General features: G+C 33.2%; 1 protein-coding gene and 1 pseudogene across 1 annotated transcript; both read left to right on the top strand.

Annotated features, from left to right (window-relative positions):
* Positions 1-3,324: 3,324 nt before the first annotated feature.
* LOC120136324 (transcription factor MTB1-like) lies at positions 3,325-5,511 on the top strand. Its single transcript, XM_039152385.1, has one exon. The coding sequence runs from the start codon at positions 3,395-3,397 to the stop codon at positions 5,240-5,242; it is 1,848 nt and encodes a 615-aa protein (XP_039008316.1). The 5' UTR covers positions 3,325-3,394; the 3' UTR covers positions 5,243-5,511.
* Positions 5,512-22,094: 16,583 nt separating this feature from the next.
* On the top strand, positions 22,095-23,799 carry LOC120136318 (annotated as a pseudogene).
* Positions 23,800-27,993: the final 4,194 nt, after the last annotated feature.

Raw genomic sequence — 27,993 nt, 5'->3', positions numbered from 1 at the left:
TCAAACTTAAAGCTTAATGAATAAAATTACATAAAATCAAAATGCACATATCATGTTACATATTTGAATAATATAATATTCATTTTTATTATTTATTTTTGCTTTTAGCAAGTTAAGCTACATTGTGCATAGACATGTATACTAACAGAACGAACACAAATGAGAATATATTCATGTACATTCGTTTAACTTTAATCGAAAAAACGAAAGAACAAGAAAACTAAATGAACAAAATGTCATGTTTTGTTCGTTCATTAAGAAATGTAATTTGCTAGTGTTCGTTCATATTCGTTCGCTAAAGTGACAAATGAACAAACATAATATATATATATCCTTTAAATCAAGAAAAAAATCTTAAAATAATATAAATAATCAAACATAAATATAAGTTTAATTAAACGAATTAAAATAAACGAATGATTTACCGAATTAAGCGAATACAAATGAACGGATTACTGTATGTTTGTGAACATAAATGAACAAACAAGCATTTTGTTAATGTTCATTCATTTAATTAAATGAACAAAATTTTATTTATATTTATTTTTAATAGATTAATAGTAATTATTAATTAGTAACTTAGTATCTTTCTTATTATCTATTAGTAAATTATTAACTATTAATTTGAATTATTTTTTATTGGAATAACTTTTTAAGGCGACTACCAAAAAAATATAAAAGAGTTAATGAACAATTCACGAACTTATCGAGTCGAGTTGGACCTTACTCAACTCAACTCAGTAAGATCTCAAATTTGAGTCTAGTCTACCCGAGTCAAGCGTTGTCCGAATCAAGTTCGAGCAACTCACGAGTTGCTTAACTCATTAAGCACCCCTAGAAAGGAATTGCACAAAATAGGAGCAAATCAAATGAAGCTATAAATTAAAGGGTTAAAACATAAATATGCATATTGATGGACTAAATTACAATAAATGAGAAATAAAAAGAGCTAAGATGGTATTAAATCATATTAAAATGGACTAAATTACAATATATGAAAAAAGAGGGATTGCAAATATAATTTATTATTTCACATCCATGGTTTCAGGTCGTGTGTGCGAATCAGACCTCAAATAATATTGTTTTGAGAGTCGATATATTATTTCTTTCTTTCTTTCTTTTCCGTTCTTTTCAAAATTTCTCGTCTCTTCTTTTTTATCTGAAAATCTGGTCTAATCGTTCATTAATGATGAGGAAAATGTTAACGTGCGGTAGCTTTAATAATACGGTTAAAAAAATATTATCATTTTTATTATTATTTAAATAATAAAATTGATAAAAATTTATAAAAAAATATTATTATTTCTACTGATTTTGTTATTATTGGACACTTTATCGAATTTAATAAAGTGATACTGATTTTATTATTTGTTCTATTAATTTTGTTATTAATAGGTATTTTTACCGAAAATATTAAAAAAAATGATGTTTTAGGTAAAAAAATCAATGTTGATTTTATAAAAAAAGTGCCTCAAGTAATGTAAATTTACATTTAAATATCTTAACTTCTTATTCGTTTATCTTGTGCTTCTATCATTTGATCGTCACAATTTTTAGGGAATTCTAAGGTGCGGCACCTAATATAAGATTAAAATAAAGTGTTACCGATTTTGTTATTATTTAAATAATAAAGATGTTAAAAAATATTTAAAATATTATTATTTTTACCTAAAACATCAACTTTCTCCTCACCATTCTAATTCACAAAATGCAGGTTCCAACCAAAAGTTAGGTTTTCTAGTCACATCGTCAAATTAATGCTAAAGAGATTGTCTAAATGTCTCCAAATTAGATGCATTCGTCAGTTTAAGGAAGTTACCCTTAAATGAGATGTATGAGTTAAAAGTAATATATGACTCTACATTTGAAATAAAAAAGAGTAAATCGTTATTCAAAAAGAAAATGATACAAAAAAATTAAATATTAGAATATATAATAATATAATTCTCGAAATATATCATTTTGTAATGCTCTCTTTTAATCAATGAGATAAGTGTTATACCAATTGTTTGACAAAAAAATCCAAATAAAAAACAAAATAAAAAAATAAAAAGAAGACAACCGTATAAAAAATAAAAAAAGGAATATATCGATCTATTTAAATATAAAATAAAGCATTCATCCATGACCATCTACCAAATCAAAGAAGACTAAAATTGAAATGTGAGATGTTCTTGTTGAGATACTCCAATTAAAATATTTTTATTTATAAAAAAATTGAAATGTCCTCAAGCATTCTATAATTACTCACCCTTAACACACTTACTTGATTTTCAGTTTACCCTCCTTTAACACACCTGCTTGATTTTCAGGTATATTAAGATACTTTTCGCACGACGTTTTGACAATAAAATACTTGTGTCTAAATGTTAAGGCCCACGTTCATATATAAAATTACTTTTATAGATATAGAATTTCTTTTTAAAAGACTAAAAATATCATTTATTATATTTTTATAGATGTATGTTTTTTATTTTTAAATTAAATATAATTATAATTTTGAAAAATATAAGTTAAAAGCATAAATTCTCAAAACTAGAGATCTTTTTAGAAATTTTTAATATTTTAAAAGTTTTTTTATTCTTATGATTTTTAATTGTTTCTTTTTATATTTTCTCAATTTTGATTGCACGTGATATGTTCTCATTAAGACATAAGTTTTCTTAATGGTAATGATGAAGAGATAAATTATTAGGTAAAATGGTTGTACATGGATAAACTGATGAAAAAACAGTATAGGGATTAAATTGAGAGCTAAGTTAGAGTACAAGTGATAATAGCTATTAAACCTATTGTTACATGTCACTGTTCAGCATGAGATATATTTTCTTTTGGAAGATTTGTATGATTTGTGTGTCAAACAGCAAAACCATTTTCATTATCTTTCACATTATTATCATTGAAAGCATTAATATATTATTATAGCACGAGAAATGATTTACAAAACTATATCTTTACAACAAATAATAATAATAATAATTAAAAAGGAAAAAGAAAACTTCGGCTTTTACCATCTAACTTCAAAATCAATTAAAATTAAATCCAAAATTTTACTATAGTTAGCATTTAACCCTAATCTGCCTTGCTTTTTGGAATTAGGATTTTACAAAAGGAAAAGAAAAAACAATTCCCCTTCTCAATTTCCTCTCTTGTTTTTCTACCTTACGATTTGTTGCGGAAAGGGAATTTGAACGAAGGCCTTATTTACTTCTTGTGTTCTCATCTTTAACTGGTCCTCTTTTTTCTTTTCTTTTTCTGGGGAACTATTTTTTGTGCATGTGTTTTTTGTTTTTGACAGTGCACTGTGACTCGTGCTCACTCTTCTGCTGATCCCAATTTTTTTCTTTTTTCTTTTTGGATTTTCTGGATTGGGTTGTTTGGAGTGGTTTAGGAGATGAAAATTGTATTGGGTATGGGAGATGGAGCTTGGAACGTTGAAGATAAGGCTATGGTTGCCGCTGTATTAGGAACAAGAGCATTTGATTACTTGATGTCAAGCTCGGTTTCAAATGAGAACCTTTTAATGACCATAAGCAATGATGAAAATCTCCAAAACAAGCTCTCAGATCTCGTGGACCGTCCCAACGCTTCTAATTTCAGCTGGAACTACGCCATTTTCTGGCAAATTTCGAGGTCCAAGTCCGGCGATTGGGTCCTCGTTTGGGGCGACGGGTGTTGTCGAGAGCCTAAAGAAGGAGAAGAATCAGAGACGACTAGGATTCTTAACCTCCGCCTCGAGGACGAGACTCAGCAGAAGATGAGGAAAAGGGTCTTGCAGAAATTACATACTTTGTTCGGTGGATCAGATGAGGATAATTATGCACTTGGCTTGGACAGACTTACTGATACTGAGATGTTCTTTTTAGCTTCCATGTATTTTTCTTTCCCACTAGGAGAGGGAGGCCCTGGGAAGTGTTTTTTGTCCGGGAAAGATGTATGGGTCTCGGATGCATTGAGATCGGGTTCGGATTATTGTGTTCGGTCTTTCTTGACAAAGTCTGCTGGAGTTCAAACCATTGTTTTGGTCCCTACTGATGTTGGTGTTGTTGAACTGGGGTCGGTTAGATCTGTGACGGAAAGCTTAGAGTTGTTGCAGTCGATAAGAAGTTCATTTCCATCGAATTCTTCGGTTCTTGGAGGAAAGCAAATGGCTGTAGCAGCAGTACCTGTGGGGAATGAGAAGAAACATGAGAATTCTTCCCATTTTTCAAATTTGGGGATTGTGGAAGGTGTTCCAAAGATTTTTGGGCAGGGTCTGAACAACATTTCTCATGTTAATTCCATTCATCGGGAGAAACTCGCTGTTAGAAAGATGGAAGATAGGCCAACCTGGGGAGATTATGCTAATGGTGGTAAGCTTCTGTTTTCGAGGAATCAAAATGGCGTTCATGGTTCCGGTTGGCCATATGTACTTGGTGGGAAACAAGGGAGTCCTACCGACTTCTATGTTGCTCAAAATGAGGAAAATAATATTCAGGAGCTTGTTAATGGGGATAGGGAGGAGTTTCGGCTTAATCACTACCAGTCACAAAAGCCTGTTCAAATCAAAATTGATTTTTCAAGGGCTACCTCAATGCCTTCTTCTGCAGCTACTCGGCCATTAAGTGCTGAATCTGAGCAGTTGGATGTTGAAGCTCCTTGCAAGGAAGAGAAGCCAAGTGCAACTGATGAAAGGAGGTCCCGGAAAAGGGGTCGTAAGCCTGCTAATGGTAGAGAAGAACCTCTTAATCATGTTGAAGCCGAGAGGCAGCGTCGCGAGAAACTGAAGCAGCAGTTCTATGCCTTACGAGCTGTGGTGCCCAACATATCCAAGATGGACAAAGCTTCATTGTTAGGAGATGCAATTGCTTACATCAATGAACTTCAGGCAAAACTTAAGGTCATGGAATCAGAAAGGGAAAAGTTCAGTAGCACTTCAAGGGATTCGTCAGGGTTAGATACCATTGCAAACACAGAGAATCATATCGGAGAGGCTAATATTGATGTCCAAGCAGTTCACGATGAGGTTGTTGTAAGAGTAAGCTGCTCTTTAGATTCACACCCTGCATCAGGAGTAATCCAAGCATTCAAAGAGGCAGATATCAATATACTAGACTCGAAACTCGTTGCAGCAGATGATTCTGTGTTTCATACATTTGTTATCAAGTCTCAAGGATCTGAACAGCTAACAAGGGAAAAGCTGATTGCCGCATTTTCACGCCAACCAAATTCGTTACAGCCATTATCATCATCTCTTGGATAGCACACAATTGCATTTTAACATTGTCCATAGGCATAAAAAAAATTAATGTGAAGAACCGGATTTGAAGCTTCTTCAGAGGTTTTCGGATTATACAGCAAGGGATCCTTAAAACAGGAGCCTGAAGGGCCTGGTAGGAGTAGAAACAACTGCTTATTGACCAAGTAGGCAGCAAAGTTTATGTGATTTGTTTGTATATTATATACATATATTCTGGCATAATGAGTTATTTTTGCAAGATAAATTAAATTTCCATGTTTAGTTGGCTGTTTTGAATCTGGTTTTTTGTACTTTATTTCATCATAATCGCCATGTTACAATTCAATATGCAAATTGGTTCCTTTTGCAAGTGATCTGCAAGTGTTTTGTTTAAATTAAGAGCTACCAAATTGGTCGTTGCATAGTTAACTTAGATACCACTATTTCACCCACTTTTTAAGGACGCATATATAGGCCGAGTCTTTAGTCAAACATGACAGACTCACAGGTGAAAACTGAAAACCAAATAAATAAAAAACTTGCAACTGCAGTCCACCAGAATCTATGACAAACAAGTCATTTTAGCAACTTGGTAATTGTTCACATGCTCCAACATCTCTCATTAGGGTAGTTCTGCTGTAGGGTAGTTCTGCTATGCGACGCTTAAAAAACGGTTAATATACGGCGTGATCGGTTAAACAAGTGATCGATTAAAATTTAGATCGATTATGTTATATTATTTAACCGGAAATATTATCAAATACAATAACATATTAGGTAACGCTTATATAATGTAATAGATAGCGCTTATATAATAAAATAAGTATTTAACCGGAAATATTATCAAGTACAATAACATATTAGGTAGCGCTTATATAATGTAATAGGTAGCGCTTATATTAACCTATTTTATAAGTAAATCAGTATATTTATACCGGTAACATTACAAATTTACCTATTACATTATAATTATCGGTTTCGATATTTTTTGGATCAATACTTTTTATAAATGTATCGACACTATATGCGTTCACCTTTTGTCATTTATAGACCGATTTTATCATATTTTTACATGTTATATTATTATGGATCGATACATTATTATAAAGTATCGACACTTTATTAGCGCTATAACTTCTTCTCTTATTAATTCCAAAAGTGTCGATACTTATAATAAATTATCGACACTTTCAACATATCCGGTAACGATTTGCCTGTTTTGTCATTTCGAGACTGGTTTTGTCATATTTTTACCTGTTATATTGTTATGGATCGATACATTTTTATAAAGTATCGACACTTTATTGGCGCTATAACTTCTTCTCTTTTAAATTCTAAAAGTGTCGATACTTATAATAATTATCGACACTTTCAACATAATCGGTAGCGCTTTACCTGTTTTGTCATTTCGAGACCGGTTTTATCATATTATTACCTGTTATATTGTTATGGATCGATACATTTTTATAAAGTATCGACACTTTATTGGCGCTATAACTTCTTCTCTTTTAAATTCCAAAAGTGTCGATAGTTATAATAAATTATCGATACTTTCAACATAACCGGTAGCGCTTTACATGTTTTGTCATTTCGAGACCGGTTTTGTCATATTTTTACATGTTATATTGTTATGGATCGATACATTTTTATAAAGTATCGACACGTTATTGGCGCTATAACTTCTTCTCTTATTAATTCTAAAAGTCGATACTTATAATAAATTATCGACACTTTCAATATAACCGGTAGCGCTTTACCTGTTTTGTCATTTCGAGACCGGTTTTGTCATATTTTTACATGTTATATTGTTATGGATCGATACATTTTTATAAAGTATCGACACTTTATTGACGCTATAACTCTTCTCTTTTAAATTCCAAAAGTGTCGATACGTATAATAAATTATCGACACTTTCAACATAACCGGTAGCGCTTTACCTGTTTTGTCATTTCGAGACTGGTTTTGTCATATTTTTACCTGTTATATTGTTATGGATCGATACATTTTTATAAAGTATCGACACTTTATTGACGATATAACTTCTTCTCTTTTAAAAAAGGTAAAATTTACCTGATATGTTGAAAGTGTCCATACTTTTTATAAAAAAGATCCATATTTTTTTAAAAGTTATGTAATTTATGTTTCAATTTTTTTTAATAGTGTTTCATGTTTTCCACCAACAATATTAATTTAATAATTTCATTTACACAAAAAATTATTTGATTGTTTTGATATTTTATAAAATATTATTTAGAATTTAAATTTAACAATATGTTTAGGTAGAAAATGTATTGACACATATTTAGGTAGTTATTGTACATACCTAAATATGTATTGCGAATTTAATGGTGTACCCACCCTTTAACTACCATTACCAATACCACATCCTATTGAAAGCAGCACGACTGAAACATGTTCAAAATGAACCTTTGCTTACATCTCCATCAACTCCGGGACCACTGAACTTGCACAACAAAATTTTTGACATGGATCGTACTGATGTAGACAATGTTAAGCCAACCGAGGAATGCCATGAAGTACATAATGTTGATGAATCTGACAGATTGGTTGGTCAGCTCTTCTGTTCACGTGATCAAACTTGGTACTTTTACAAGGGATTCGCACGGGAACATGGGTTTAGTGCACGTAAGGGAACAACACGGCTTGACGTGGAAGGGAATGTGAAGACATAAGATTTTTGTTGTTCCAAAGAAGGGTTTCGAGGATCAAAACTCAATACTGTTGATCGTCAACGTGCTCATACGCCAGTCACAAGAACAGGATGTAAGGCTAGAGTCTTAGTTACAGCAACAAATACAAACGATCAGTGGGTTATAAGTAAGTCTGATAAGAAACATAATCATGCATTGTGCACACCTGCTATGACACCATTTATGCGTTCTAATAGAGCTGTAAGTAAGGCTGATATCGATGAGGCAACAACATTGAAAGAGGTCGGTGTTGGCACGTCACAAGTAATGAACTATTTAACGCAACAGGCAGGGGGCTATCATAATGTTGGATTTACATATAAAGACCTCTACAATGCACTTCAAATAGGTAAAGCAAAGGAAATCGTCGATGGGGATGTGAATGCGCTTATTGCCTACTTTGATTATAAGAAACATGATGATCCCGAGTTTTTTATGACATACTCGGTAGACGAATCGGGGGCATTGATAATCTTATTTGGTCGGATTCTACATCGAGATCGGATTACACATGCTTCGGTGATGTAATTGCGTTCGACAAAACGTACAAAGATAATTTGTATGGTCGACCAATTATGCCTATTGTCGGTGTCAATCATCACCATAACACAATTGTGTTTGCCACTGCCATAATCGCTGACGAGATGTCTCAATCTTTCGAGTGGGTGCTACAGAATTTTTTAGAAGCCATGATGAATAAATCACCTATTTCAGTTGTCACCGATGGGGATAGGGTAATGCAGAGGGCTATCAGATCTGTTATCCCTTATGCTAAGCATAGATTATGTTCTTGGCATCTTTCTCGCAATGCACAAGCTAATATTGGTGACCCAAAGTTTACAGCAGTATTCTCAAAATGCATGGCTTCCTGGTGGACAACCGAGGAATTTGATATTCAATGGCGTTCGGTTGTTTCAGAATTCAACATCCAAAAACATCCATGGGTGATTGAGAAGGGAAATACACGACACTTATGGGCACAAGCATACCTATCCAGTCATTTCTTTGCCAATATTCGCTCAACACAAATGTGCGAGTCTATGAATGCTTCACTAGCGATTGCACTGAAAAACAAGAAGACATATTTAGATGTTATTCGTGCAATTGAAGATGAAATTAGTAGAATGCGTATGAACGAGTTGAAAGCGGATTACTTAAGTTCCCATACGAAGCCCTTCCAGATCACAAAACTGGTCGACCTTGAAAGCCATGCCGCTGCGATTTTTACCCGCGAATCTTTTCGTGCGTTCTAAGATGAACTTATACGGGAGACATTGTACCGGATTGAGGCAGAGATTAAGTCCTTATCAGATGAATGTCAACATTATATTTTCTCAAAGTACGCAGAAAAAAATAGGAAATTTGAAATTAGTTTTGATTCTCGTGCGAAAACTCTAATTTGCTCCTGCAAAAAATTCGAGACTGTTGGACTTACGTGTCGCCATCAACTTCACATTTTGAAGCACTTGGATTACACATATTTGCCCGAGACTTTGATTCAAAGTAGGTGGAATAATGATGCGAAGGCTTCTGCACCCAGTTATGTTGACATGAATGTGTCTCCAGAAGTGATGCAGATGGCAAGGTTCGCTACTCTACGTTCAACGTCAAGTAGGTTATGCTACATTGCATCAAAGACAGACGAGTCTTTCAAAACCGCAAGAGATGAGATGAAAAAACTAATAGAAGAATTATAAAACTCGTTTGGTTTGAATGATTCAGTCAACCAGAGCATTGTAGTAAACAATATTCGTGACCCTCAACGAAAACAACGCAAGCGAAAAAAAGTGCCGAAGAACAAGGTCGAGAAGAAAATTAGGCGATGTGGGTACTGCAACGGTGAGGGACATAACAAACTAACATGTCCTCAAGTCAAGCTCAGTTTGAGTACAAGAACACAACCTACATCAACTGATTTTTTCGAAGACAGAATGGAATGACAACGATCTGCATATATCGTAAGTATCAACATGACTCCTCTCCTATTGTGTATAAGATGTACATATAAATATTGAATGAAGGAAGAAAAACCGCGTTACTTAAAAGTATGGACACAATATTAAAAAGTGTCGATATAGGTTGTAGACCTATTCTCTCATAAAATCGGTATATTTATACCGATTATATTAAAAAATTACCTATTACATTATAATTGTGGGTTCTGATGTTTTTTCAATCGACACTTTTTGAAAAGGTATCGACACTTTTTTCATCCATTCTAGACATAAAGTAGCGACACAATATTAAAAAAGTGTCGATATAGGTTGTATACCTATTCTCTCATAAAACCGGTATATCTATATCGGTTATATTACAAAATTACCTATTACATTATAATTATTGGTTCTGATATTTTTTCAATCGACACTTTTTGAAAAGGTATCGACACTTTATGCTGATATTTTTTGGGTATAATGAAAATTTACCCATTATAATATAATTATCAGTTTCGATGTTTTTGGGGTCGTTACTTTTTATATATTGATCGAGACTTTATGGGAGACTTTAAGTTTGGATACATTTGCAAGCAGATGTAAAATACATTAATAACTAGTATTGATATTTCAACAATCCTCAAATGTATATGTATACAGAGAAGCAAATATGGAATAATTAATGAAAATATACATACAATATAATCAAACCAAAAGATACATACACAACAATGTTCAAATAATATACCGATAAACGAAATTAATCCGATGAAAAAGGGTTATTTCTAACGAAGTCCGGAACATTAGGGGCCTTCAACAAATTTTCCAAATACTCTCGTATGTTTCCGCCTTTTTCTGAGGACATACATAAATAATTTCAATTATCAAACTAATGAGGTGCAATTTTAATAACAATTAACTAAATTCGCATAAGCATGAATAAATTGAATGTCATACCTAGAGCATTGTCGTTCGAATGGGAAGCATCGTGAAAGGTATGTGGACATATGTAATTGTATTTCTATATAAACACATAAGTTGTTAAAATAATCAATGTCTGAACACCTGTTCAACTGGAAAAACATATTGCATAAATGCAACTTACCGGATTATAAATCATTTTTTCCGCTGAATCATCGACCAAAAGTGTATTTAGCTCGTTAAAATCAGGACACGCGTTCCAAACATCATTGAGATCTTTACAGTAGGTAACATTATCGTATGTTTTGTATTTTGCTTGATCTTGTTCACAAACAGTCGAACATAAATATGTAGGAATCATAGACAACGAAAAGTCAGTAAACTGTAATGACATTCATCTTACCCAAACGAATAGAAAATGCTCAGAAAATAAAGGTAGTTTCTCAAGTACACGGTCGACGTTATGCCTAAGATTGTAATCAAGTTTGAATGTTAACATTCAAATGTATATTAACGATTTTGACTATAGTAATTCAATTGATCCAAACATGTTCTAACCTCATCTTTGAAGACCAAAGGGCAACAACAAAATTGTCGACACAAAATTGCATAAATTCAAATAATCCTGTTCTGAGGACAACATCTACAACATGAAGAAAATGAGATTAAAGTTATACGCTTATATGTTAAAATAATGGATACAAAAGAATATAATTAAAACCTGCAGGAAGTCTTGGGATATAGGCAAGAACACCATTGAGATCAAAAATTAAAAGTTTTCTTGAAGGCGGCGTTGCAGACACGATATAATTGTTTGGATCATCATCATCATCTTCATCGTCATCTTCATCGTCAGCTTCATCTTCATTGACAGCTTGGTTGTCCACACCTGTTAAAAGAAAATACAATACAGTTCAGAACGTGTAAATGCTTAGAAAAATAAATGATGAATTAGGGTTGAATTACCTAACTCGTTTGATGTCGTTGACGTAATTCGTCACGCAACATGGAGACTTCATCACGCAATGATGAAATATCGGCTCGCATTCCACTCACAAGGGAATCAATATGCTCCCGAAAATTGACCATGTATTCCATCACGGTCTTAATTGTGACATCCTCTGCAACTGGAGCTTCTGGAGCTTCTTCCATCATTGCGTCTCCAATTGGTTGCTCTTCTTCATGGCCAATGGGGTCCATTTCCTCACTCTCTTGATCTAATCTGACCTCTTTGACACGCTTCCAACCGAGTTTTTCAACAAAATCATATCCCGTTTTTTTAATAAATAACATGTCAATCTTGCGGGTTAATCGAACAGGGGCGTCATGCGAAAAATCAACTTCTTTCTTCTTCAACAGATGGGTGATGACATATCCATATAGTAGTGAAGTTGAAATTGTTGCTCCCTTTGTGACCATATATACAATTGTATTAAATATGAGTTTAGCAATGTTTGGAGCCGTTTTGGATTTGGATTTATACTTTGTTATCCACCAATAATCGCTGTCTCGAAGCGTTGAATGTTTCCCCCCACTAGACCGGATATACCATGTGAGCATTTTGTGAAACACTCTCGACTCTACATCTAGGTGAATTGGGCTATTTCTAGCAACCCATTTAATTATAGACCAATCTACATCATTTTCATCTGAATCCCCTTTATTCGCTACACCTAAACCCTCTGCAATAGTTTCCGGAGATATATATATATATCCTTCCCCATGACATGTGTATTAATTTCTATTATATTAGTATTATTAGGCTCGTGCTGTAAGGAAGCATTGTTGTAGAAGACTCTAACTAGGTTGGGGTAATATTTTGGTTCTACACCAAGGAATTCAAGCCAACCCCAAGATTTAAATGTGGATTTAAAACTAAATGCATATTTATCATCAAACAAGAAACCCAGGTCAATGACATGTTCGGGACGAATCTTCCTTACTTTAAAACTCGTCTGCCATCTTTGTTTCTCCATATCGGATCTAAAGTTCAGAGTTTCAAAGGACCTGATTTCCTCAGAAGAATCGTTTGTTTTAGAAGGAGGTTGTGGTTGAGAAGAACTGGGTTGAGAAGAGCTTTGAGAAAGACCGCGCTTCTGACGCTGACGTTTTGGAGCCATTTTGGTTGGATGCTATTACAATTGGAACACAAACATTTAGGAAAAGAACTCCAATATAGAAATCAATCAAACCCATAAAATATCGATACATTTACCTGAATATCTGATCGTCACTGTTATGATAACGCTAGTATTCTTCGGATAGGAAGAGTTCTCTTCTGCCTGCTTGCCTTTAGTAAAAGTTTAGGGTTTATCGATTTAGAGTTTATATACTATATATAATATAATGAGCGGGGAAAAACACTCGATATTTAAAAATAGTATCGACACAAAATTAAAAAGTGTCGATACATATATTACACCTATTCTCTCATAAATCCGGTATACTTATACCAGTTAGATTGAAAAATTACCTATTATATTATACTTATGGGTTTCGATGTTTCTGGGATCGACACCTTTTATATATGGATCGACACTTTATGGTTGCACCCTGTTTTCCATTCATTCTGGACCAATAGTATCGACACAAAATTAAAAAGTGTCGATACATATATTACACCTATTCTCTCATAAATCCGGTATACTTATACCGGTTAGATTGAAAATTACCTATTACATTATACTTATGTGTTTCAATGTTTCTGGGATCGACACCTTTTATATATGGATCGGCACTTTATGGTTACACCCTGTTTGCCATTCATTCTGGACCAATAGTATCGACACAAAATTAAAAAGTGTTGATACATATATTACACCTATTCTCTCATAAATCTGGTATACTTATACTGGTTAGATTGAAAAATTACCTATTACATTATACTTATGGGTTTCGATGTTTCTAGGATCGACACCTTTTATATATGGATCGACACTTTATGGTTGCACCATGTTTGCCATATTGTAAATTTACCTTTTGCTTTAAAGTTAATTTTGTAGTTATTGTACATACTCTCAATATGTAATGGCCATTCAGTCTCGCATATGATGACAATTATGATGACATTTGGTATAATACAGACAACAATCTCCATATATAGTAAGTATCAACATGACTCTTAATGTGTATAAGAAACATGCCATGTACAACAACCTACTGCTAACTTTTCTCATCTTATTCATAATTACATTCACATACAAAATTATAAATCGTATACAAAATTATAAATCTAATACAAAATTAACCCTACATTTACATCATTACATCCTTTTGTTATTCTTATGTCTCATGGCAGCTTTTGTTATCTCCTGTCTTCGTTGATTCTAATTGTGGCTTACGAGATCGTTTAATATTCGTGATCGATCCCACTCTCCAACAACCTATATTCAAATTGTCAGAACGTTAAGTATTGTAAACTACAACATTCAATCTACGACATTTAACAATTTTACCACAAACGAATTTTTTCTTTCCACTTACAAAATCACCAGTTGCCCCTGTAGAACCGATCGATTCTATCCACATCATCACATACATGCCGCAATCATGTCTGTTACAAAATTTGAAAACCACACATGTCAATTATGATGAATCCTGCATAAATTAAGCTTTCTATTTATGATAACATCTCATACCCATTCAATTGCTTATTCTTCTTATGCTCTACAAATTTGAAATTTTTCATGGGAAACTTTCCTAGAGATCCACAGTATTCAACCCAAATGCGTTTCTTATTAAAAAAATCTAATATTTTAATATGCATTAAAAAAGAAGAAGTTATGATCCAAAAAAGTTATGCATTATAATTTACATAATGTCCTTTCATACATACATACATACCAATCTCTTAGCATCCTTCACTCTCTGTTTAGCTGCTTCAGATGTAAACATACTATCATATATTGTTGCAACACGATCTACCATATCCAACACCAACAGATACCAATGTGAATTATGATGGTTTATTGTGATCATGATCTGCAACAAATTTCACACCCAATTTGACAAAATTCAACATTCTATATCCGGAAACAACATTTGCAATTGGTATGGTGTCTTACCTTCTCACAGTCGGTGAATTTCACATAGTTATCCAATATGGGACCCCAGAAGGTAGCAATACTCTCAACACTTTCTTTCCTGTTGGCATCCAACGCCTGATGCTGCAATTACGCAACAAACATTATTAATTTACCGTCTATAACACTACTTATCTCCATTTATTAATTTAACTCACCGCTAAGTGGTATGGAAGATAGTCAATCCTCCGGAGTGACTTTTGAGAATCGTAGCATTCTGTTCAGGCGAGCAAATCAATAACCTAACAAAATTAATTACATAATCGGAACATATTCAATAAGTTTTAACATTTTATACTTTCTACTTACCACACCGCCAACCCATTTCGTAGGCTTCAACGTTGCAACGTCGTATACAGTGGCGAATTGATTTCCCATTGAGATTACAGAATATCTGTATGAATCATTAGGATTAATATGTTGTCATGAAATATTTAAATATCACTCACAAAGCAATATATTTCACTTACCCCGATTCTAACTCACTATTCCATAAATAATCACAAATTGCAGCTTCGATGTCATCAATTCCGCTTGGAATATCCGCTTTTTCAACCTACAATTTTGCATACAAATTTTTGTCACAACAACATAATAAAGATCAAATTAATTTTTATTTTATTCAACTTACCTTCTGCTTCTTCTTCTGGGGTGCATGACATTCTGAATCCAAATCTGCTGCTATAACACTCTCCGATGTATAAATGACATCGACTTCCTTCCTCCTCATTTCTTCCATCTCTTCTTCTTCCTCCTCCCTCTTTTCTTCCGTCTCTTCTTCTTCCTCCTCCCTCTTTTCTTCTTCATATTTTTTCAGTTCATCGTATTTTTTCTCTACATAGCTCTTCATCTCTTTTATTTCACCCTTCAATTGATCTCTTTCATCCAAGTATTTATCAACCACCCCCTTTACCCCCGTAAGTTCACTCCTCAATTCCACAACCTTCTTCACCACTCCCTCAAATTTTTTCACCCGTAACCATCTTAATATCACCCCTTAACACCTCAACTTCTTTCACCACTTCACCCCTCAACACCTCTACTTCTTTCACCACTCCATCTATTTCTCCTTCCACTACCCCCTTATGCCTCTCAAGTGTATCTTCGACTCTTGATTGTCTTTGCATGATATAAAACTGGATTTTTTTATATAAGCCAATTCAGACATCAAAATGTCGAAGTTACTCTGTTTTCCCTCACCGTCGTCCCCCTCACCGTCATCCCCCAATACAACCATCTCTCATTTCTTCTCCTCTACCTCCACTACCTCCTCTACATCATTGCCAATAACCTTCAAAATTAAATTACAATATTAAGACATTGATTATATTCTTAATATTATTTAATTACATTTATTACCCTTTCTTGCTTCTTCGCTCATCCTTCAACTTCAACATCACTCTAACAACCTCTTCCTTCCCCCATGCACGGATGCGTGCCACTTCGGTTCTTTCATAAGCCGACACTGCCTCACAGCCCGACCAAAAATCGAACAATGCAACCTGCATTTATAATAAAATTTATATTTTTATATAATAACTATACTATCATTTTATATAAAAACACAAAAAAGTTATTCAACTCATTTACCTCTAAAGATTGCTATGCACCCTTTGAGGTATCTCTGGCTGCCATTTTTAAAGGTGATTATTGATTCAATCAATCTCGAATGGATATATTCATCCCAATTGAATTCACCCTTCAAGCCTTCATCGCAAATGAACTTCATATATTCCTTGTTCGTTGACGTATCACCCGTTGGACAAATAAAGATACCGACAAGGTATAATAGAACTTTGGCCTTTAGCTCATCCCCCCCGTAAGATCCACTTTTTATTTCCTCTTCAATTTCAGCATATGTCACCTTTTGCTTCAAACCATATTTGGAGGCAAGTGCTTTCCAGTCCTTACTCTTACAGATTTCTACAACACTTTTGCCTTCATTTTTTACCCCTAATACGGCTGCAGCACATGGGATCCCGAGAGGAAATGAAAAATCACCATACTTAGCAATACATTGTCTGACATCAAATTGCGCCATCAAGGATCGACACAATTCCCTCCGAATAGGTCGATCCCTTACTCCTACCAACGATCCAAAACTTATTTCTCCCAGCACATTCAACTGACCCTTCTCCTTAAGGTGTTTAATTAATGAATTCACCCTTTTAATGATGCATCTTGTCGACACTTCCTACATTTTTTAACAATATATAATGTTATAGTTCTTATATATTTTGTATCAACGTATTTACAAGTTTAATGAATACCTTATTTTCATGTGTTTTCCTCCGTTCTTTGTATTATTAACTATCATTCATTGACTGTGTGATGTAAGGTTCCTTTTCAGCATCACTCATCGAATTCCATTTGGACCTCACATCTTTTGTCACCTAATATTAAACATAAACGTTTCTTAATCAATACATTAACACTAAATAATACTCAATGTCAATTTCATTTTACATACCGAACCGCTCTGTGTGCCATCTTCCTTCATCCTTTTGCATTCGGCCATACTGTCAACATTTAAAATTTGTAATCAATTTAAAGTTTATCGATACTTTAATTCAATTGCCATTTCAACAATAATAACAAAAAGACATTGATACTTACTATAAGTACATATATCCACCATTTGGTTGCTTTCGAGTCTCGGCCTCAATTTCAAAGTCATATGCGCCACCAACAATTTTCCAACCCATTGACTCCATTTTTCATGGCCTTTATATATCAGTTTACGCAAATCAAATTATTTTGTTACATACACTTTATTCAATATACAAATATAGATAACTACTCTTGTGGTAAAACGGTTTTCTTCAAAAGAATTTGAATAGCCACTACAAAATGTGTCGGCACATTTATACAACCTATAATATCATTTTCTACCTATAATATTTAATAAAAGTATCAATATTTATATTTTTCCTTGAATATCACTTTCTACCTTCAATCGGTCACAAATGCTTCTTTACTCTAAAACCCCAAACAACACATAAAAACCCTATCGCGATTACTGTAATAATAAAAAATTAGGGTTTCGACAACATACTATTCGATTCGACTGCAGCAACAAACAAACAAACTTCGCTTTAGAAACGCATTCTGAAATGCAGCAACAATTACGCTTCGATTTCAAAAACTCGTCCGTTCTATCTATTTTCAGAGGATATTTAGCTATGGCCTTTATATTTTCATCGGATATGTTATTTATATTTAATCGATACAAATACAAAAGTGTCAATACTTTTATGTCAAGTGTCGATACTTTCGAAAGGATAATTACGTATTTCTTTGAAAGTATCGATAATTTATTACACGTACTTACGAAAGTATCGACACTTTTAATATATCCGGTATCATTTTACCGGTTTTATCATTTTGATACCGGTTTTATCATATTTTTACCTGTTATATCGTTGTTTGATCGATACATTTTTTTAAAGTATCGACACTTTATAGGCGCTAAAACTGCTTCTCTTTTAAATTCACAAAGTGTCGATCCTTATATAAAGTTTCGACACTTTTAATATATCCGGTAGCGTTTTACCGGTTTCATCATTTTGATACCAGTTTTATCATATTTTTACCTGTTATATCGTTGTTGATCGATATATTTTTTGAAAGTATCGACACTTTATAGGCGTTAAAACTGATTATCTTTTAAATTAACGAAGTGTCGATCCTTATATTAAAGTACCGAAACTTTAAATATATTCGGTACCGCTTTACCGATTTTATCATTTAAATACTGGTTTTGTCATAGTTTTACCTGTTATATCGTTGTGGATCGATACATTTTTAATTTGGATCGACACGAACCGACAAGTTAAGTTTGACGGTTGCACAATTTTTTAATATTTTTTCACGACTTAGACCTACTACATTATTATTAGTCAACATTTCCAGTAACGCTAAACCAAATTTATTAAATATCTTTTAATATATCCGATAACACCGTATATATAGACATTCCCCTCTCTTTACCTTAGATAACTGCATTGGTAATATTGATTGCACTGACAAAAACAGAAGCAGTTTTGACCATTTTTCCTGCAAAAACAATAAAGGGTAGGTTAGAACTTTGGTTCTAAGAAGACAATTTCTAGCAAAGACCGAGCAAAGTAGATATAGTACAGTATATTTTCTACAAGAATCATTCTTTTTCCTGGGAAAAAAAGGGTGTGCAGAGAACCGATTCTTTTCTGCAATTCAGGGCCATCCCTTTGCAGCTCTCCTTTTTATAAAGTAAAATTTGAGGTATCTCTAATTTTGTCAGAAAAAGAACATTGTGAACCAAAAACTAAATTAGGATAATGATTAACCATTTGATTAAACCAAGCAGATCTGGTTCAATAATACTGTAGATATGGGTTAAGTGGTCCTATACAATCCGCGTTGCTCCAGTGTTTCCAGCCAATCAATTACTATTGACATTCTTCACGTGGCACATGTGTTTTCTTATGATGTCACAGTCCCCTGTATTTCTTGAATGCAAACTTTTAATTAGTCTGAACTAAGATTTTTATAATTTGGCCTTAATCACTTCATCTTCAACCTTTGATTACTTGAAAATGCTCCCATTTTCTCTTTATTGAAAAAGATTTCCTTGTCTGAATTTTGAACAATGGATAACTGCTGAAACATGTGGCCAAAAACGAGGGGCCCACCAATGAAGGTTGCTTCAACCGTTTGCTCTCTCTATTTGCCTTTGATTCCATCTCCCACGTTACCTTGTAGTACACATCTAAGGCCCCATTTCATTTGCTTCTTACAACTTATTTACGGAATATGCATAACAATTTACTCCCTCCACCCCCACTTATTTCTTTATCGACTTTTTTTTAGTTAAGTTTTTCAACTTTAATTCATTATTATTTAAAATTTAGGTTTAAGAGTCACATTTATTCATGTAGTAGACACAATTTATCATTTTCGTCCCTATCGTATTTTCGCATTAATTTAATCATCAAAGTTGTTTAATTACATCATTCTATACCATACTCCTAACTTAAAAGCCTAAATTGATAACCTAAACCCTAAACTATAAATGTTAAACCCTAACTTAAAACCCTTAATTTAAGATTTTAGGTTAGGAGTAGGGTATAGAATGATACAATTGAACAAGTTCGAGGGCTAAATTAATGCGAAAATACGATAGAGAAGAAAATGATAAATTGGATCTACTATAGGGGTAAAAGTTACCCTTATGCCTAAAATTTATTATTGATAAAAATATTTTTAAAATCTTAAACTAATTAATTTTGAAATATATATTTAGAAGATTTAATTTTTTAAAATATTTAAAATAATCATGATCAAAGTTTAAAAAATTTGATTTTTAAGAAGTCAATAAGGGACATTTAAATTGGTGGTGGATATACATTGTCGTATTTATCCTGAAATTTAAATTTCATTCAATTAGTGATTTATTTTCCTGATGTTAAAATTTTATTAATGCCTACCCTACATGTAAAACTTGTATTATTAATAATATATATATCCACTTATAAAAATATTTTTAAATCTATCATTGGTTTAAAGCGTAGCGGTTCATTTTTTGGGGGTAAAATTAATATAAAACCAGGAGATGGTAATAAATGTAAAATTGGTTGATTTTGGAAAGAGAGAAATAAGAGGTCAAAAAATACAATAATGGTCCCCCAGTAGTCATTAGGAGATTTTTTCTAAAGAAAAAAATAAGATTGGTGTACGAGTAATTGAGAAAATTTTGACATTCCCACGTAAACTAGGACCCAGCACGAAACGCGGAGTTCAGTAAGCCGCATTCTTTTACCATATTTTGGCAAACTAGAAACACAGCAAGAATTCATAATTCTCATAAATATGTTCACCTTTTCTTTTAAATAATTAATTCCACTTTCAGTGATACATATTTTTCATACCATTTGACTGGCGGTGAAGAAAGATATTTATTCCCGACATAAAATTATCTTTTATTTGTCAATTTTTTATTTAATTGATATTATTGTTTTTATATAATATTAGTTAAATATATTAAAATTATATTATCTTTTAACTCGTGAATTTGAATAATTCAAATAAGAGTAAATTACACGATTAATCACACAACTATAAACATTTAATATGTTTAATCTTAAAATATTATAAACTCAAAATGATTCAAAATTGGCTATATTATATATCAAAATTCATATATAATTTAGTGTTACGAGTTAATTTAACACTAATTCAATTTAAAAAAAAAAAGATTAAAACACCCTTATTTTAAATTATAGTAAATATTATTATAGAGATAATTGCATAATCTGTCCCCAAACTACAAATCTCATTTTAAATTGGTCTTTAAACTTTTGTATATTCCAATTTCATCCCCAAACTATAACTATCATTCTAAAACATTTCAATTTCATCCCTAAACTATGACCTCTTTCTAAATTAATCTCCAAACTTTTTGAATGTTCCAATTTCATCCCAAATTTGTCCAAACATGTAATTAGTTTCAACCCTAATTTAACCTAATTTTTTTTCAAACATATAACAATATAACTTGGGCTACTGGTTTTATTAACAAGGGTGAGATTAGCATATATGTATGGTTTGGGAAGAAATTGGAATGTTCAAAAAGTTTGGGCACCAATTTATGATGAAGGTCATAGTTTGGGGATGTAATTGAAATGTTTAAAAGTTTAATGACTAATTTAGAATGATAATCATAGTTTGAGGATAAAATTAGAATATTTAAAAGTTTAGGGATCAGTTTAAAATAATAGGCATACTTTGAGGATATATCATACAATTAACTCTATGAATTTGTATCTTTTAATACTTTTATATAATTATAGTCCTTAAATAAGTGGCCGAAGCCCAAATAAGTGCATTGAATATTTAAAGGCCCAGAAACTGTACAAAGCCCAAAATCAACCACTTTCTCAGCATACTTCATTTCCATAACTACCCTTGGAGTTACAACACATATGACGTTAATTAGGGATAAACTCTCATTATATGACATTAACGTTCTCACACATATACATAAGATGTAATCAAATTCAAAACTTTTAAAATTAAAAATTATTTTTTTAATCAGTGAAATCGCTTAATACGTAGTAGTTAATTTTTTAATATTATAATCTATGTTATATAATAATTTTAAAAAATCTTATTAATATTTAAAAAATTTAATTATATTATTCTTGAGAAATGTGAAAATGAAGGAAGAAAAACCGAGATAATTGTACAAGCAAACACAGCACGAACATGCATTTTGGCACCTGCCTGCCTAGCTTTTGTGTTCGACTCTTCTCCCAAACACCTTTCTCTTTTTGTCTAGGCGTTATATCACGATCGCGCATACTCAAACTGACTGATACTCTCACTGCCATCGACCAAAAACTCATTCCACATCCAATCTGTATTGCTCAAGCTGATTTCTTTAACCTTCAAGCTTTCTTCTACCTAATTTACTCGAACATAAAATTCCACATTCAAATCTGTATTGCTCAAGCTGATTTCTTTAACCTTCAAGCTTTATACTTCTATCTAATTTAATCGAACACAAAACATATAAATTTCGACACTTTTCCCTCTTTTCTGCGTATTTTACTGCATTTCTGCTTTTCTTCTAAATGACCGTAATTTGTTTGAGAAAATGCCTGAATAAGAACCTGCTTTTAATTTTAATATTTTGAGAATTAAGATCCTAAAGCTGTACTATTTCTTGTCGCAGCGTTGATCCTAGGCGTCATGTTTCTTCGTCGGCTTGCTGTGATAATTCCTCGCTCTACAAGGTTCTTCAGCAGTAAAGATAGCCTGGACCTTGCAAGCACATAGCTGAACTCAATAAGGTATTGTCAATATCTTCTTATTATTAAAGCAAAGGTAATTAATTAACCTTTGGTCATAAAATTTTCGAGGTTTTTATATTTTGCATTACCGTGCGATGGTAAAAAATGGTACAAGTCCATTGTTTGTTCCTTAATTATCATTTGCTGCAATATGAAGCTTATTGAACTGAATCCATTTGGATTTGTTTGTTTTTATTTGATTTGATATATGTAACTCGAGTCCATTGTCTTTTTTTTGTGTTACTGTGACAAGTCCAATGCCTCCATCTACTACAAAATTTTGCTCTCAAGAGAAACAATAATGCATGCGTTTATGTCCAAATTCTGGTTTCAGGAAATGGAATCGGTCTTTGGTGATCTTCCTCCGGATGGACTGGCCAATTCTGGAAATAGAAGTTTAATGGCTCAAGAATCACAACATAATTCTCATGTGCATTTGAGTTCTACTAATGATAAGTTTACAGCTCAAGAACTTAACTCTATATCTCATAATTTAGGTGAAAAAGCACCTGGTTTGACCCATGTTGGTAGCACAGGGAAAGCTCAAATGGTGGATGTCTCACCCAAAGAAAATAGTAGTAGAACTGCTATTGCCAGTTGCAAGGTACTTCTGGGGAAGAAGGTGTTCGATTTGGTCTTGGCCAATCAGATGGCTAAGGGAGATGTTCTACTGTGGCAAAAATTGCTGGCAATAAACGGAGCAAAGCACACAAGTACTCTCATCCACTATGTCACAACATCGCTTTGGCTCTGTCTGTGTTGACCTAAGACTCAATCCTGAGGATTTTAGTGTTGACATAAAAGGGGAAGCAGCTAGCACAGGTTAAAACCGGGGTTGAGATGGAAGCATGACTGCTGTGAGTATAGCAGGATTAACAGTGTATGACATGTGCAAGGCTGCTTCAAAAGATATCCAAATCACAGATGTACAGCTTGAGCGCAAAACTGGTGGGAAGAGTGGATACTGGTGCAGGGAGGAATAAAATTCTGAGACACTGGTGCCAATGTTATGGAGATCAGTAATTTAGTGAATATCTGCTTTTTTCATTAGAGTGACTATATTCTCGGTTCTTTTAACCATGAAACTTGGTGGCATATTTCATGTTTCCAATAGAACTAACAATATAAGCGGGCTTGTTAACGTACAACCTATAAACAATTTTAAGTCGATCTTACTCGTGCTACTTTTTGGAATTTGTAATTCTCAAATGTTTGCCTGTTCTACACTATTCCTTAAATTTTAAGCGCACATGAACTTATTTGATAAAAAAAATTAATTTTTTTCACCTTTTTAGAAGGCTATTAATTGTAAAGTATTCATTGTATGGTTATAGAAGGAATAAAGATAGAGATATAGATGTTAGCACTTAATGGTTGAACCATTTGTGATCTGCAACTGTTAGGGGGCTTACTAAGTGGAAAGCATAAATCTCTACATTTAGTTCCTGCATGCTTCTACTCCTAGGAGGCAATGACCCCATGCGACTAGTCTGGAAACAGCAAAAAATGTGAGGTACAGATATTCAAGGTATTTCCGATCCTTAATTCTATGGATTATTTACAAGTTGCCTGCAACATGTAAGTGCATTTAAATTTAACGGTAAAATGGAAAGTTAGCCTCTAGGGATTAATACTGTAATAATTAAAACTTTTTTTATTTTGAAAGTAACAATAAGAACTTAAAAATGACCTACCTTTTCTTTTTCCTGGGTTCACTGAGAACCAGCAGAATATTTTTCCCATTCTAGTTTGCAGAACGCTTTGCTTGATTGTTGCATCTAAAGATAAACTTTAACTCAGATGTTTGCTTCAATTAGTTTGTTTCTTCTCCTTAAAGTTGACTTTAGGATGTTAGTAAATAGCATTATACTATCATTCATTCCTCCCACTCTCCTGCCTTGCAAGTCTGCAAGCAAAGGTGAAATCCATAGCCCAATTGCTTTTTAATAGCTTTTACATGATGCTTATAGATTTTTTTTCTTAAGCAACTACTAGCTGATTTAGAAACTATGACCCAAATTTCATGGCAGGAGCATGTTATATTTTGTCACTACGTGGACTTCAAACACTGACATTTTTTTTTAATTTCGGGTATCATTTACTTTATCTTTAGTGTATTTGATTTGCCCTAATTATGTCTTCTTCTGTAATTCTTATAGCCTCCTCAACTTTTGCACCCTTTAGGTTTTCATCTTCTTTTTGGCTTTTTAGAACACCACTCGGTTAAATTTATGCAAGGGGGAAAGTTGGTGCTTACTCATGCCATAGTGCTTATCCCCTTGCGAAACAATGGATATCCTTTAGAGTAGTTGTGGGTTTCTTTATCTTTCTCTTCCCTCTTCCCACCTCCTTTAATTTCATTAAGTTCCTTCTACTGTAATAAAGTCTATCTGCTAATGCCATCCCTTTCTTTAGGTATATTCTATATATTCATGTCAGTAACCAAGTTGTGTATCATGTCGCATCCACTCTATTGTGCAAAATATAATTATAGTGGTTGATTTATGACTTTATGTTATTCAAGTAATTCTGACAAAAGGACCATATCAGAACCTTCATAAATTTTCTCCAAATTCACGTTTATTTGCTATCGATTCAAACAGAAATGGGTATGCAACAGCATATAATGTACTGTGGAAATCAATGCGGTATGGTGAGAACATAACACACATTATTCTTAAAGATAGAGAGAGATGTGCATTTATGAGACATAGCTGCCATGTCATTCTGCTACTATGTTTTGCAGCCTATTCAGGCATTACTTCCTTTATCCATTGCTTGTGACATTAAGTTTTGGTCATATATTTCTTCATCTACTAGAGAATCCAATAACTCGGTTAGCTCTTCTTCATACAAGTGTTTTGCTGTTGTTTAAAAACAACATGCTTAAAAACTTGCATGTTCCTTATGCTTCGAGTACTAGGATTCTGATTAATCTTCGGGAGCACTATTTATATCTGTTCTACACATAGTTCATTCTTAACTTCATATTAAAAAAAATAGCTTCAACAGTCATCATTTGGACAATGAATCTCTAAGGTATAGTTTTTGTGATTAAAAAATAACATATGATGAGAATAATACAGTGTAAATATCTGTATTTACCTTGTAGAAGCTGCCCTACTGGTAGATTGAAGCTGTAGTGACTGAAGAGACGGGCACTCCTCTTCTGTTTTGGTTTGCTATGGCATTGGCTGCTGCGCTATATGTTATATATTATTATTCAATCACCAGCTAAGCTACTACGAAGTGAAAGTTGCATCAAGCTAGTAGGCACGATCCTCTAGGAGATTATTTTAGGGTAAATAAATCTTCTAACTATACAAATCTTCATTGTTGAAACCCAAATTTTAAACTCGTAAATAGCCACTAACATTATATTCGTTCTCATTTTGATCACCAAGATAAATTTTGTCATCAACACGTATCACCACGTGATTGATCTAATGATTTGATGGAAAATGACATCGAAGGTAGGATTCAAATATTGGTCTCCAACTATATCACGTCTAGCCGTTGCATGAACTTGAACAATTTATTTACTTGTTGATAATATTTATATTTTTAGGTTGAAACTATAATCAGAAAATTTAGATTAAGTTAGAATTCCAAATATTTAAAGCATTAATAAATCATGAAACATTTAAAAACATTTTAAATTTGTCATAATAATTTTAACATTCACTCGACTAATGAATTCAACTAAAAATATAAAATTAACATAAAACGATTTATTGAAATGGTCTATTTTTAACTATACGAGAATTTCTTTACTTACTTTATTTAGTTGTCTTTTTTTACTTAGGTGATGTTTGTTTACTTCAGAATGATTAAGCGTTGAATGATTTAAATGCTGAGATTCAGAGGCTCTGTATGAATAACTCTGAATGTGACATGTTGTTTGATAATGGCTCTGAATAATTCAGAATGTACTTCTGTGCTGAATCATTCAGCATGTTTTGCTGAATCAGTCAGCTTGAATCATTCAGAGGTGCAAAACAAACGCGCTAAATGCTTAACGATTCAACATTCAGCGCTGAATGATTCAATTAAGAGGTAACAAACAACCCCTTAATGTTTCTAGTTTCATGAGATCATTATTTTTATCATTGAAAAATTAACTTAAAAATATTATGATAAAAGAGAAATTAATCTAAACTTTAGTGGTGTTAGTATAATTTCCATTGTACCTATGTTTTTTTGTATTCTTTATCTTTCAATAAAATATTTGTGTTTTTTCTTATTTTAATAATAAGGAGGCTACAGTCGAAAATTTATTTTTTTTACACGACGATAAGGAGAGCACGAAGGTCCCCAGACATTATGTCAACTAGGAGATCAGGGAGCGACTCAAAGACTTTAAGAGATCCGTCAGAGAGGTATCATACCTTACAGTGAAATCGGCTGTCGAATTGGCTTCTCGATTTATCAGAATAAAATCAACCACCATGCTTTGTGGCAAAGACTGTCAATTGCGCGGACTAGTGCGAGAGGATTGCTTGAGTAGCTTGTAAATCGACATAGTTGTTTGAACGATAACACGTTCAAAATCTTTTAATCATGCGAGGGAAATACCCTCAAAGGCACCCCATAATTATGCTTGGAGGATCGTAGATCGCGCTATACTTTTATTGTAAGACAGAAGAAATGAGCCATCACTATCATGGATAACACCACCAAGGGAGGCTAGTCCAGTCAATCGCGAAACCACACCATCCGAATTAAGACAATACCAGTTTGGTTGGGGGGGTTGTCAACGGATAAGTTCAGGTTGCCGAACAGCTAAGGGCCTGCAAACAGATTGGGTAGCAGCGTAGTGAGTTACCCATCTCAAGCTTCGATGAAAAATTACAGTGTCACAATGGAGGTCTTGAAAGATAGCTTCATTACGTCTTTTTCAGGCATGTCACAGAATAGAGGAGAAGAGGATGTTCTAAGGAATAGCATAGGGCAGCATAACTTATCTATGCTGAGGTTAACAATGAGCTGTTCCTCAAGAGGAATTGAAAAGTTCTTCATGCTGCATCTGTTCTGAAGAAGCCAAACCAAAATTCGGATCAGCGGGCAGTCTCGGAAGATATGAAGCAGATTCAAAGAGATTTTAATGGGGAAAAACATGTGATGGGTTCATCGACGGTGATCAATTAAGGGTTTTGTTTATTTATAGACATTATTCATTGACGATTGCGAGATCCCAGGCAATGCTAGTCCTATAGGACTGCAAACCAAATGTTTTCTTTTGTTAAAAGAAACGAAAGGGAACAACTATTCTTGCAATAGATCAGTTGTTAATA

This window comes from Hibiscus syriacus, unplaced genomic scaffold (assembly GCF_006381635.1).
Source record: "Hibiscus syriacus cultivar Baekdansim isolate YM2019G1 unplaced genomic scaffold, ASM638163v2 tig00110622_pilon, whole genome shotgun sequence".
NCBI lineage: Eukaryota > Viridiplantae > Streptophyta > Magnoliopsida > Malvales > Malvaceae > Hibiscus > Hibiscus syriacus.
This window is presented reverse-complemented; position numbering and strand designations above follow the sequence as displayed.